Here is a 15,407-nt window from a genome sequence, read left to right as displayed (position 1 = left end):
ACTGTAAGTTGACAGTAACATATGCTACAAAGACTTACAACCCCGATATTCATTTTTAAACACTCAGTCCCAAGATGCTTACTGCGATTACCGTGACGACTTATTGTCTGTTTTGTTGGAGCATTGAATTAATTATGTGTCTAGTGCCCTTGATCAGCGAGCTTGTCAAATTTGTTGTAGCGCATTAGTGTGAAATTGAATGATAATCGGTAAAATCAATTTCCGTCGCTTTTTTATCCAAAATATATTATATCCACTTGAGAGGCTGTTGGATAATAGAAGAGCCGAAAACAGCCAGCCTTAAATTGGATTTTCACATAATATGTTAACATGTTTTCGTACCGTTCTCACGTTAATAATCGACAGCCACCTGTGTTAAGTTGACTGTAGATAATTAACAAACGATGTTGATCAAGAGACAAAAAATTATTTTATAGCAATTTTCGTTTTTAAGTTACTTACCAATAATATGAAAAGAGAGACATCAGAAATTGAGTGTGAGAGACAGTAAGTCAAAAGCTGCGCCTGAATTTCCGATACTTGCATTGCGAAGTGACAAAAAAGAAATGTTGGCCAACCTGTGAACACAAGCAAATGTAAACAGTAAACTGAGCTGATATGAGGCTTGGCGCAGATATGATGAGGATAGGGAATCTTGCCTTTAAGCAATTTCGGAATGTGCTGTTGCCACGGTAAAATTTGTTTGTTTTATACAAGAAAAAAGTTGTACATTCGTAGTTTTAGTACTAGAACAGAAAGTCACTCCCACCGGAAGTGAAATAAAGCTTTTTGAATTGAGTTACTCAGATACTTAAAGTGAAATATTGATGTTAAATACTTTAAGTGCATTTTCTGCCCGTTAATGGTAACGGCGTGGCCTGCTGCTGGAAGCACGCAACAACAGACAATGCTGTCTCATTCATGTAACGCTGTAAGCATGTAAAAGGCAGTAATCTGTAGTAGGTATGGGCTGCTGGATAATAGAAGAGCAGAGAACAGCCAGCCGTTATCGCAGTGTATTGAGGGTCTTAATGTACTATTAAATCAGAGAGATGCCATTGAAACTGATGGCCCTATTCGTGAAAACCCACAGGTGTATACCGTTGCAGGATTTGTGTACGATTAGTTTTTATTTATTAATATTTGATGTGGAAAAGTTCCAGTCCTTGCTTTTTGTAATGTTGGGTGTGTCGCAGTTTATATTGTGAATTGAGTGTCACTACTAAGGGCAGAAAAAGTTACGATGCATAAGAACTTATTGGTCATATAAAGTCCGTTTAATTCTGGAGCTTTCCATAATTAGTCTGTTAGAGTAACAGCAGCACTTGTTCATGGAAGTAAGCACCATACTCCAGCCCTCAACGGACCTGTCAGAAACGAGTATACGATACAATAAACAGTATCTCCCGCCATGCACTTTACAGTTGTTTGCTTAGTAGGCCAGTGGATTCAGGTATATACTTTAGAATTAATGCCAACTATTCACTAGACATAACATAAACTAAGAAGAAGAAAAACGGTAAAATGTACCAGTTGTGTTCTATTGATGACAATGGTCTCTAATGAGCAATAAAAGAATTTGTGTACAAAATGAGAGACTGTAAACTAGTTAGTTTTCACAAATAGTTCAGGCCAAGACAAGTCATAAATTTTAACAATCCAGGACTACAATCAGTTGAAGAAATACAGATTTTAATAAATCACTACTCGTTACATAACTTGGTACCAAAACATGAAATATGGGTTGTTTATTAGTGTAGGTGATTGTAGTATTGTTAGGTTTTTCTGGTAAAAATGGTATGTGTTCACACTGGCAAGGACTGTGTCCATTTTACTCCCACTGCACATGGCAGGTGCAATTAACAGTACTATGTTATTGATAAGATTTGTGAAGTCATATTGTGTTTCATATCCCTCACCACAAAGGAGAATCTTCAGGAATGTGAAGTGTGTTAAATTATTTGTTAATTGACAGGAGCAGCAACTGTAGGCTACTTATATAAAGTTTAATAACAACAAATTTTGATTAATGCTTATCTATTTATGATGATGATGGAAATGATTTACTTTCCTATGTAATATCAGAAAGAGTGCCTTTGAAAAACAACCTCTGTCCTTTTTTGTACTGAAGGTACTCATCTACTGTTTTTATGTGATACTTCAAACTGATAATTTTTGTAAGTTTATACAGAACACTTATCGGCTCTCTGTGCAGGCCTACTAGTGAGGCCATGTTGTTTTGAAGGTACAGGTTCAATCCTCGCTTGCTTCTGGGATTATTTCTGTCACTTATCCCTCTTGTAATGATTTCTGTATGTGAAGAAAGGCTAATTTAAACTCTGTGTTGAACTGTAGGCATACACCCTCCCCTCCTCCTCCTCCTCCTCCTCCTCCTCCTCCTCCTCCTCCTCCCCCCCCCCTTCCCCCCCCTCCTCCCCCCTCCCCCCTTTCATCCATTGTTTGTCAAGTCAGCTTGAAGGTTGGAGCAAGACAAAGGCATGCCACCTCAAATAGGACCAAGGCTGTTGGTCTAATCAAGTTTCAGTTTTAGGACAGCTTTTACATTTTTTTTTTTCTAAAGAAATCAGTGAGGTAAATGGACCAGGTGGAGACATTAAAATGTTGATTTTGTTGATTCAGTGCCAAGAGAATTAAGAAAACAAGTGATGAAATGTTAAATGACAAAATTGAATCTAGGGAAGAATGAACTAAATAGATGTTTGAGGGAAGGAAAGGTGGTGGGGGAGGGAGGAGAATTCTAGGGCTGTGGACAATAAAATGCACAGGTCTGAGGGAGAAACATGATGATATAGATATAATTGACTTTTATCCTAAAATTGGAGAGATACATAGGGACCTAGTGTAACCATGCACAATGGTGATAGTAACAGTAAAAGTTTCTCAGTCCTACTATAGTTCCTCTGTTTTCGGCACTGATCAGGAGACGTGTGCTGTCTCTCAAATGCTATTGAGAATTACTTAGCAGGGAGACTCATAACCCAGAAATAGTGTAAAGTATTTGTAAGTCAAGGGACATATTTTCCCCATATTCTAGCAGTTCCCCAACAATTGATTACTTGATTCTTCATAGAATGAAACTTTCGCTCTACAGCAGAGTATGTGGTGACATGGAACTTTGCTGGCAGATTAAAACTGTGTGCTTGACTGAGACTCGAACTCAGGACCTTTGCCTTCATGTGCAAGTGCTCCCCATCTGAGATACCCAAGCACGACTCGACCATTCTCACAGCTTTAATTCCACCAGTACCTCATCTCCTACCTTCCAAACTTCACAGAAGCTCTTCTGTGAACCTTGCAGAACTAGCACTCCTGGAAGAAAGGATATTGAGGAGACATGGCTTAGCCACAGCCAGGGAGATGGTTCCAGAATGAAACTTTCACTCTGCAGTGGTGTGTGTATTGATATGAAACTTCCTGGCAGATTAAAACTGTGTGCCAGACCGAAACTTTAACTGGGGACCTTTGCCTTCATGGGCAAGAGCTATACCATCTGAACTACCCAAGCGTGACTCAGAGTTCACTTCTCGGTCCGGCACACAGTTTTAATCTGCCAGGAAGTTTGATTCTTCATGTTTTACACTGCAGGCTTGCTGTCCTCTGCACAGAAGGCAACAGCTGTATACAAAGAACCTGAAGCAACAGGTAGTAATCCATCAACGAAGAGTGCACTTGTCTTGTGTAATAGGCAGCAAGTTAACAGCTACAGTTGAGATGAATGTTTATACCTTCCACAGAGAACTTTCAACAAAACCTGTCTTATAGATTTAGTCAGCTCGTGCTTTGATTGACAAGGTGCAAGATGAAAGGGGACGATATGAAGGTGATGCAGCCTGCAGAAAAATGATGACATGGATAGTGCTGAGGGATTTTTGCTGTATTGCTTTTATTTATTTATTTATTTATTTATTCATTCATTCAAATCCAGGGATTGTCGCTCAATTCTCATTTATTTGTGTTCATTCCACAGGCATCACACAATGATATGTTGATTGTTATGGTAATACACTCATGTTCAGAAAAAAGGAGAACACCCTGAACGACTCAAGATAGGATGTACATATTCACAGGACATGCACATTGGTATATTCTGCAGAAATGATTAGCATTTGAACCATGTCAGCCTGCAGGTTCAAAGTCAATAACAGTATTGCGGGGCAACACCACCTACCAATGAAATGTGCCCATAGCTCACATTGCTATGAACCACTGTGACTTGAGCAGACGTACAGGATGTCTCACAGACAAATGCGTGAACCGTAGCATCAGATCAGTGAGTTTAAAAGAGGGCACGTTATTGACATGTGAAAAAGTGACGCACCCATCTGGGAAAATGCTGCTTGTGTGGGACAAAGTTTTTCGACAGTGCAACGGGTGTGTGCAGAATGGTTCGCGGAAGGTCGTAGAACATGGTGAGATTGATCAGATTGCACCACCCTGATCATCCCCAGAGAAGACTGACACCTTATCCAAATGGTAGTGCAGGACAGATCGTCATCCTCCTTGGCTCTGGTGCAATAGTGGAACAATGTGTATTCGCACAAGGCAAACAGTGACAGCTATTGGGTACAACTGCAAATCGCAGTTGGTGTGGTCCAGCACACCGTAATCTGTGTGACCTACATTAATGACATCCTTCAACCTGTAGCCACACCCTTTCTGCACAACACCCCAGACATCATTTTTCGCAAGACAGTGCACAACCACATGTTGGTGCATGAACATTTGCCTTCTTGGTGACACAAGATGTCAGCCTTTTGCCAATGGTCGCCAATTGAAAAAGTGTGGGGATATGGTGAAATGACTGGTCCAACACTGACACAATGTCATCCACCACAGGTGAACTTTGGAACCAGGTGAATGCAGCATGGATGGCTATACCACAGGACACCATTTGGGCCTTAAAGTGTCGATGCCAGCAAGCAGGGACAAGTTATCACTGCCCATGGTGGACCCTGTGCCTACTAGGCAACAGGACACGTGCTGAACCGAAGTGCGAAGTGACTGGAGTGCTAATCATTTCTGCATAACATACTAATGTACGTGTGCTGTGAATATGAACATCCTATCTCTAGTCATTCAACATGTTCTGTTTCTTTATGAACATGATTGTGCAATGAAATTCAGTAAACCAAAATATACATACAGAATAGATAAATATACTTTCTGAGTGTAGGACAGGTGATTGGCTGTGGCCTTGGTGAAGGAACCATCCCGTCATTTGCCTGAATTGATTTAAGAAAACCTAAATCAGGCTAGCCAGACAGAGCAAACTCCATCCACCTGAGAATGAGGTTAATACCTTAACAGCTACATTGCCTCATTTAGTTGTTTTCTATTGGACCATGAATATAGTGCTATGCCCCCTCCACTAGCTCGAGTCAGTTCGGAGAATTGACTCCAGGGATCTAAACATGCAGCTTTTCTCTATGCTTATCATTTCCTTCACTCAGTCCACCTGAAAAACTGAGTCAGTGTGATGAGTGGTACTATGGTTCTCTATGCTAAATGATTGTCAGTAACGAGATGAGTGAGATGTTGAATTCTGGAGAATCTCAAGACATTATTACTGCACACATTAGATGTACACATGATTTTCATGTAAAGGCATTAAACTGTGGTTAGTGTTGAAGTTATTTTGTTGTTGTTGTTGTTGTTAACTACTACTCTGAGTGCTCTAAGCAATCTTTAATCATGTAGTACAAATTATTTATAAAGAATGTTTAGCCGCCTCTTCGGTAACCTTTTTAATTTTATGCAGCAAATTATTACACACTTTTGTTCCCTGATAGAAAATGTTTTGAGTTTTTTTGTTTGTTTTTTTCTTGGTAAATGTAAGATCAAACTAGCTCTTGTTCCATGATTATGTATAGAGATATTAGTGAAATATGTAGTAATATTTTCCTGCTCTGCCCAACAGATCGGTAGATGTACTCATTTGATGCAGTAAGGATACACAGTTTCTTAAACAGTTCTTTACAATGAGCCTGAACCTGTAGTTATTATTCTTACAGCCCTTTTCTGCATTTTAAAAATGTGTGCAGTTTAAAGATGTTTTGTGGCTTCAATCACTAGAAAAGTATCCCATAGCCATGATTTCACATATGAATAGCGTGTAACCACATTACAAATTGATGGTAAAACCCTAAGATGACGACGTTCTTTTTACCAATACCTTTGTGTGAGGCTTCCATATTAATTGGCAATCAATGCTCATTCCTGAAAATGCACAATGTATAGGTTTATTGACTGTGCCAAATACAACAGTTATTTTCCCTGTTCGTGCTGAAATGCATAATGTTTTTCTTTATTCATTGTACAGTTATTACATGCTGCTTAACTGTAAACATCCTTGAGAGTTGCATTCTCCAGTAGAAGTTATGATGTTTTGTAGGTGACTTTAATGTTACTGTCCTAAGTGAAGAGAACTTTTTCTCCATGTCTTACACTGTCTGGAAAGTCATTGATACACTTTAAGAACAGGATTGGACCAAACCCACTACCCTGGGGAACATCTATGTTGATGTTTCTTGTCTGACAATTGTTGTACTAAAAAGTTTATCATCAGCTTATGTGTAAACAGTCTCTACTCTTTTGCAAGAAAGACTGGAACCATTATTTTGCTGTTCCTCTTGTACCTAGTGCTTCAAGCTTGTTTAGCAGTATTTAATAGTAAACAGTGGCAAAAGCCTTGGACAAGTCGAGTAATGGGCATGTAACACAGTAATCTTTGTCAAGAACTTAAAAATAAAACTTTTGTGAACTGTAACATACAATATTGTACTTCTCCCACGTCAGAAACAAAACTGTGCTTCATTGAAAAGGTTTCATGTATCATGTAACTCGTTGGCTATCTTTCATGATTGATTCAGTTATTTTTGAGCATGCAGACGGTAATGCAGCTGGTCTGTAATTTTCAGTTCTCTCTGTATTACCATTCTTCAGTAAGGGCACAATTCAACCATGCTTTAGATATTCTTGAAATAAACCCAAATTAAAGGACTCATGTATTATGTTTGCTAATTGCTGTGCACACCTTCAGCGCAGAGACTAGAATGGCTCCTGAATTATTTTTTAATTTCTGTATTGTCTTCCTAATTACAAGCTCTTATGTGGGAAACATACCTGTGGAATGAATTTTTCACACTGAAGCAGAGTGTGCGCTGATACAAAACTTCCTTGCTGATTAAAACTTTAAGCTGAACACAAGATCTCTGCCTTTCGCAGGGAAGTGTTTTAATGACTAAGTTACCCAAACATTATTTGTGACCCATTCTCACAGCCTTACTTTCACCAGTACCTCATCTTGTACTTTCCAAACTTTGCAGATGTTCTCCTGCACAACATGTGGAACTAGTGCTCCTGGGAGAAAGGCTATTGTGGAGACATGGCTTAGCCCCAGCCTGGAGAATGTTTCCAAAACGAATTCTTCACCCTGCAGCAGTGTGTGCACTGATATGAAACTTTCTTGCAGATTAAAAAGGTGTGCTGGACCAGGCTCAAGCTCTCGGACCTTTGTCTTTTGTGGGCATGTGCTCTAACAACTGAGCCAACGAAGCATGACTTGGAAACATCTCATCAAAAATTAATTTAAACAATGTGCACAATTTAGAGAACAGAGCAGTTACATTGTTTTCCATGTACATTTCATCCCAGATGTGTTTACCAGTGCCGTAGAACAAATATGTACTTTATATCCTGAGAAGAACCTTTTTTTTTTTAGCCATAATGAGATTTTCACTCTGCAGCAGAGTGTGCACTGATATGAAACTTCCTGGCAGATTAAAACTGTTTGCCAGACTGAGACTCAAACTTGAGACCTTTGCCTTTGGTGGGCAAGCACTCTACCAACTGAGCTACCCAAGCACAACTCACGACCCTTCCACAGCTTCCCTTCTGCCAGTACCTCGTCTCCTACCTTCCAAACTTCACAGAAACTCTCTTGCAAAATGTGCAGGACTAGCACTGCTGGAAGAAAGTTGGTAGAACACTTGGCCACGAAAGACAAATGTCCTGAGTTCGCGTCCCAGTCTGACACACAATTTTAATCTGCCTAGAAGTTTCAACCTTTTTTTAGGCCCTGCAAATTTATGGAATTTTGGCAGTCTTAACTTTATCTGATAATAATGATCAGAGGGGCTAGGATTTCTTGTAATTCCTCTGCAAATTATGGTTTAAGAAACACATTTGTGTACTGTCTAACCATTTTTAACAAAGCAAGCACTCATAATATGATTTTTTTTTCCTTTTTTGTTCCCTCTGATGGCATAGGAACAAGCCTTCTTATTGACGATGTCTCTTAAGTATTGGACATATGGAATGTTACAGCTGATTGATATCCTACTATTGATATGTGATTTTGGTCTTCCGAATAGAATCGTTATTGTGATTTCAATGATAATTTTTGTTCAAATGATATCTTCCCGATTAGGATTTGTCTTCCAAACAGATAAGATACCATCAAAATTAACTGAACATTTTACAGTGATTTTTCTGTTATGAACTGTGAAGCAGCAGCACAAAGTGGATTTATCACATGAGAACCATATCACTTATCGCAACTGTAACGGAATTATGAATGTTGACCTTTCATGAAAGTAGAATTCTAGTTCTGTAGCTGATGTCAAGTACAGACTAGTCACAGCATTGCAGTAATTCATGTTGTGACCATGAAATCTAGGCACGTAATCAGGGTGATCCAGGAAGGCTACCGTAACTATTTTTCGATTCAGTCATGAAACTGTGGGAAGTAACTATGAATATTGAACAACATACAATGAGTTTATTATTTTGTGTTGTAGTGAGGTAATTGTGCACTCACACAACACTTGGAGATATTGTCTGTATGTGGACTAATGCACAGTTAGTGCTGCTGTCACATTTAGGTAAATCTGACCTGTCACCACCACTAATGTGTCTCAAAGATGGACAGTTGGACTACATTGTAGTAGTATAAATAATCTGTCTCCAAGTAGGAGAAGAATTCTGTCATGACACTATCTTCTGTTCTCAATATATCCGAAGCTTAATCTTTCACTACTCCCCATCCTTGACCACCTCTTCCAACTGTTGTCCCCTTCCCATTCCCTTGTCCTCAATCTTTCCTCTTCTTTAGCCCTTTCCCATTTATTTCCTGTCCTATCCTGTCCTGTAATTATAGTAATTTTTTTCGAAAGATTTGTCTTTCTTTCTCCCATCTCCCAGTAGTTACCTACCCTTTTCTCGTCCTGTCACCTCTTCTGCAGTCCACCTGGATAAATCCTCATACACTGTCAGTGTTATATTAACTGATTAAATTGTGTTAACAAGAACATAAAAAAAACTCGTTTAGCACTTTGAACATTGTTTTTCACTCCACTCCATGCTTTTTTCTTTTTGTACTTCACTCTACGTATTATTTCTACTTACAAGTAACCTGATTCGTTTTGAAATTTAACAGTATAGAAACATATTTGAAAAGAAGAAAAAAAATTGGAAAGAGCGCATGAGGATTAAAAATAATAAAAAAATAAAATAAAAAAAAGAGTAGACTATGTGGCAGCATGAATTGTTAGGTCTGCTTTCTGGTTGTTTAAATGTAGCAGCAACAACTTTGAACATTCGCTTGACAGCAAGACTAGATCACATGCCTAGTCTAGTTGTTTGCACAATTGTCCATTGTCTCAGATGTCCCAGCTTTGATTCATAGTGGCCACCTAAGAAATTATCTGGGCTGGAAGAATCTGGAATGGGACCAATTAAGCATCTTGAATCCAAATGATGTGCTTATGGTTTTTTAAAAGTAAAATTAACCTATGAACAGCAAAAATTGTGTCAGTCTTGCACTGAACTGGGGGCTACAAGCATATATTTTATTTAGAGCATTCTTTTAATATTGTGATCAGTTAATAAAAAGGTAATATTTATTTTACAAAAGAATTTCCATTCCTCGACATCTAAAAATAGACACTACAAATGACATTCATTATTTAAAGCTGTTCAGACTACTGTTTGCTAATAGTTGTTATTAATGATCATATTGTGTCATATAGAAGGAACAGTCTGTTCTCTATAGAATATTACATCTGATACTGTGTGTTCACCACAAATATATACTTTTTTCTCAACGTTATGAAAGCATCTGTATATTGGCTAGAGGACAAATGTAAGGATGTAGAGGCTTATCTTACGAGGGGTAAGATAGATACTGCCTGCAGGAAAATTAGAGAGACCTTTGGGGAAAAGAGAACCACTTGCATGAAAGTCAAGAGCTCAGATGGAAACCCTGTTCTAAGCAAAGAAGGGAAAGCAGAAAGGTGGAAGGAGTATATAGAGGGTCTATACAGTTAGTTCTCTTTGCTGATGATACAAGTGTAGTAATCACACCTGACAAACAAGAATTAACTGATGAAATTGTCAATACTGTCTTTCAGAAAATTACTAAGTGGTTCCTTGTAAATGGACTCTCACTGAATTTTGATAAGACACAGTACATACAGTTCCGTACAGTGAATGGTATGACGCCATTAATAAATATAGACCTTAATCAGAAGCATGTAGCTAAGGTAGAATATTCCAAATTTTTAGGTGTGTCCATTGATGAGCGATTAAATTGGAAGAAACACATTGATGATCGGCTGAAATGTTTGAGTTCAGCTACTTATGCAATAAGGGTCATTGCAAATTTTGGTGATAAACATCTTAGTAAATTAGCTTACTACGCCTATTTTCACTCATTGCTTTCATATGGCATCATATTTTGGGGTAATTCATCACTGAGGAATAAAGTATTTATTGCACAAAAGCGTGTAATCAGAATAATAGCTGGAGTCCACCCAAGATCATCCTGCAGACATTTATTTAAGGATCTAGGGATATTCACAGTAGCTTCTCAGTATATATACTCTCTTATGAAATTTGTTATTAACAACCAAACCCAAGTAATAGCAGTGTGCATAACTACAATACTAGGAGAAAGGATGATCTTCACTATTCAAGATTAAACCTAACTTTGGCACAGAAAGGGGTGAATTATACTGGCACTAAAGTCTTTGGTCACTTATCAAATAGTATCAAAAGTCTGACAGATAACCAACAAGTATTTAAGAAGAAATTAAAAGAATTTCTGAATGACAACTCCTTCTACTCCATAGAGGAATTTTTAGATATAAATTAAGAAAAAAAAGAAAAAAAAAATATTTTAAAAAAATAATAAAAAAATAAAATAAAAACACAAAAAATAAAAAAGTTGTTATATTAACTTAAGTATGTTGTTAAATTAACTTAATTATGTCATGTATTGGAAAATTTGACTCGTTCCACATCATTACAAAATATCGTATTCATGATCCATGGAACTAGTATTAATCTAATCTAATCTAAAAGGGGCGATGTTCTTGAGGACAATATTATGGAAATGGAAGAGGATGTAGATGAAGATGAAATGGGAGATATGATACTGTTTGATGCAGCACTGAAAGACCTGAGTCGAAACAAGGCCCCGGGAGTAGACAACATTCCATTAGAACTACTGACAGCCTTGGGAGAGCCAGGCCTAACAAAACTCTACCATCTGGTGAGCAAGATGTATGAGACAGGCGAAATTCCCTCAGACTTCAAGAAGAATATAGTAATTCCAATCCCAAAGAAAGCAGGTGTTGACAGATGTGAAAATTACCGAACTATCAGTTTAATAAGTCGCAGCTGCAAAATACTAACGTGAATTCTTTACAGACAAATGGAAAAACTGGTAGAAGCTGACCTCAGGGAAGATCGGTTTGGATTCCGTAGAAATGTTGGAACACGTGAGGCAATACTGACCCTACGACTTATCTTAGAAGCTAGATTAAGGAATGGCAAACCTACGTTTCTAGCATTTGTAGACTTAGAGAAAGCTTTTGACAATGTCAACTGGAATACTCTCTTTCAAATTCTGAAGGCGGCAGGGGTAAAATACAGGGAGCAAAAGGCTATTTACAATTTGTACAGAAACCAGATGGCAGTTATAAGAGTCGAGGCACATGAAAGGGAAGCAGTGGTTGGGAAGGGAGTGAGACAGGGTTGTAGCCTCTCCCCGATGCTATTCGATCTGTATATTGAGCAAGCAGTAAAGGAAACAAAAGAAAAGTTTGGAGTAGGTATTAAAATCCATGGAGAAGAAATAAAAACTTTGAGGTTTAGCGATGACTTTGTAATTATGTCAGAAACAGCAAAGGACTTGGAAGAGCAGTTGAACGGAATGGACAATGTCTTGAAAGGAGGGTGTAAGATGAACATCAACAAAAGCAAAACGAGGATAATGGAATGTAGTTGAATTAAGTCGGGTGATGCTGAGGGAATTAGATTAGGAAATTAAACACTTAAAGTAGTAAAGGAGTTTTGCTGTTTGGGGAGCAAAATAACTGATGATGGTTGAAGTAGAGAGGATATAAAATGTAGACTGGCAATGGCAAGGAAATCGTTTCTGAAGAAGAGAAATTTATTAACATCGAATATTGATTTAAGTGTCAGGAAGTCGTTTCTGAAAGTATTTGTTTGGAGTGTAGCCATGTGTGGAAGTGAAACATGGACAATAAATAGTTTAGACAAGAAGAGAATAGAAGCTTTCAAAATGTGGTGCTACAGAAGAATGCTGAAGATTAGATGGGTGGATCACATAACTAATGAGGAGGTATTGAAAAGAATTGGGGAGAAGAGGAGCATGTGGCACAACTTGACTAGAAGAAGGGATCAGTTGGTAGGACATGTTCTGAGGCATCAAGGGATCACCAATTTGTTACTGGAGGGCAGCGTGGAGGGTAAAAATCGTAGAGGGAGACCAAGAGATGAATACACTAAGCAGATTCAGAAGGATGTAGGCTGCAGTAGGTACTGGGAGATGAAGAAGCTTGCACGGGATTGAGTAGCGTGGAGAGCTGCATCAAACCAGTCTCAGGACTTGAAAACCACAACAACAACAACAACATATGAAAGCATGTTGTTAAAAGCCATTGCAGCTAATAATTGAAGTGTGCCCTCTTTCATGTATTCACCTCATTGTATAGTAAGCTAAAGATTTACTTTCTAGCATCTTGTGCAATGAAATAATGGTTTTTGATGTGCAGCAAACTGTGTGCTGTGTCACTAAGATCAAATTGGTTCATGCTTAGGGCAGTGACATATCAGGAAATTGTGACTTGAGGTGTAGATATTGTTTAAGGTAATAATTGTAAATTGCTGGGATACGTGATGTGCTTGTACATGATGGATGTATTTCTGTGTGCTTGAAAGTTTTGGTTTTTACCACCAAATGAGCATACGTGTGTGGATTTTATATATTAGTCATCTGTTTACTTTTTACTAATTTTTCAACCAGACTTCTCAGGCAGTGTTTCATGGTTCTTATAGAAATGCCATTGAGTCTTCATACTTGACATTGTCATTTTTAGTTGCCCTTTGGTTCCAAGAAAAACTTGCTAGCCAGTATAACATTTTTTATAGAAAGAGTGGCAATAAATTTTTAGGAACTGACACAAATTTATATTTTAAATTCTCTTATTATTTCGTGTGTTTTTAGAGTGAGATTCTTGTAACAAAGTTTTCACACAATTTAGATCTAAAAATTGTGTTTGTAGTATTCATCTGATCCGTTAAGATAGTTTCACTTAAATTTGTCTTTTAAGAGTGATGTTATGTTTTGAAAGAAAATGATTCTATATATTTTATGTTCACAACTTTTTGCAATAAGTAACAAAGATTCTGCACAAAGCCATCTTAAGAAATGTAATGTTTTCATAATTTCTTTTATTTAATCACAATCTTTTTCAGACACAGTCTTGGAAGCTTTCCTGCTGACCAACCAAGTTGTGGACTGAAACAGTCAGTTGAGGAGAAGCTGGGATTACCTCCTCGACCAAAAAAGCCATTAACACCATATTTTCGTTTTATGCAACAAATAAGACCTTCTATTATCCAGAAAAATCCCCAGGCAAAAGCCACAGGTTAGTGATGATGCTCATCCAAACTGGGTGCTCTATACATTGCAGTTTGTGTCCAATCTTATGACTTACTTGCATGCACAGCAACATGCTAGTTTCTTCAAAACTGTGGAGACTAGACAGCTTGTTCACCATAAGATAATCAAAATATGTTGATACGTCCTGCATGGGTAAATCAAGCTGTCACTTATCAAAGTAACTGCCACTGTTATTTGTGTTAGGTACTTTCCATGTAGTTCATCAGATCTCTTGTAAGCTTGTTTCATTCTCTCCTTACAGTTATAATTAAGTAAAGGGATCATGAAGTTCAAAAGCAACTTTGTGATTGACCCTTTAATAGTGATCACATTGTTGACTTCTTACTTCGTAATATTGTAAGCTGAATTGAAATGCACAGTTCATCTTGCAAGATAGACTTTGTTTTATTGTGTGTCCATTTTTCAGTGATGTTGAGTTCAGAAAGAAAGTAAATCTAGTTGTTTTATGGTCATAATATCTTGTGAAAGATAATCAGGTTCCTGAACAAAATGCACAAAGCAATTTAATGTTTTCATAAAGCACTTTTTGTGTCAGTTTACAGATGAAGTCAATCTTTCTTCCAAGTCTGTGATTTTCATTGCTGTTCTTAAACTACCAGACAAACATATATAATTTTAATTAAGCTTTATAACATGCCCAATACATGTATTGTTAGATACTTGTAGTAGTAACTGTGCAAGAGTATTTGCCTATGTAAGCAGTAGTATGGATAGATAAAAAAATCTGCTTGCCAGTTGGTGGCAGGAGAAAACACATGGTGCAGAAGTATGTGAGCTTTTGGAGCTAGTGGCTCCTCCTTCTGGCAGTAGGGTTGAAGGGAAAGAAAGAGGGATGAAGGAAAAGGAGTGATGAGATTCGGGAAATGGGAAGAGTTACAGAAAAGTCACTCATAATCACAGGGAGACTGACTGGACAGGATGAGAAGGAAAGACAAGATGTGAAAACCTGATAGCTTAGAAGTGGAAGATAGGGTAATACGTAACACAGAGATTACTGAAAAAAATATCATGAAAGGTTCAAGTTGAGTGGAAAGCTAAATACATTATAAGTGGTAGACAGAAAAGGACAGGTTGGAAAATAAAAAAAAAAAAAAATAGAAAAATAAATAAGAGAGCAAAGAAAAGGAATAGTTACTGAAAAGAAGCTGATGTAAATTTAGGCTAGGGGTGGCAAGAACCAAATACATGTTACAAAGCCAGTTCCCACCAGTGGAGTTCTGAGAAACTGGTGTCTGGGGAGAATTCAGACGGCATGTGCAGTGAAACAGGCCCCAAAGTCATGACTCATGGTGTAGAGCATGCCGTGCAACAGAAGAATGTACGTTGCCAGTATAAACCCTCTGTTTGTGCCCATTCATCCTAATTGATAACTTGGTGGTTGTCAAACCAATGTAGA

General features: G+C 37.8%; 1 protein-coding gene across 3 annotated transcripts in view; it reads left to right on the top strand.

The window, feature by feature from the left end:
- Window positions 1-558: 558 nt before the first annotated feature.
- LOC126457300 (transcription factor A, mitochondrial) overlaps window positions 559-15,407 on the top strand; it is a 103,621-nt gene continuing 88,772 nt past the window's right edge. For all 3 annotated transcript variants that reach the window (XM_050093483.1, XM_050093481.1, XM_050093482.1), the window contains exons 1-2: window positions 559-692; window positions 13,804-13,976. In XM_050093483.1, the coding sequence (XP_049949440.1) occupies window positions 619-692; window positions 13,804-13,976 (247 nt within the window). In that variant the 5' untranslated portion in view covers window positions 559-618. The remainder of the gene's footprint in view (window positions 693-13,803; window positions 13,977-15,407) is intronic.

Source organism: Schistocerca serialis, chromosome 2 (genome assembly GCF_023864345.2).
Source record: "Schistocerca serialis cubense isolate TAMUIC-IGC-003099 chromosome 2, iqSchSeri2.2, whole genome shotgun sequence".
Classification (NCBI taxonomy): Eukaryota; Metazoa; Arthropoda; class Insecta; order Orthoptera; family Acrididae; genus Schistocerca; species Schistocerca serialis.
This window is presented reverse-complemented; position numbering and strand designations above follow the sequence as displayed.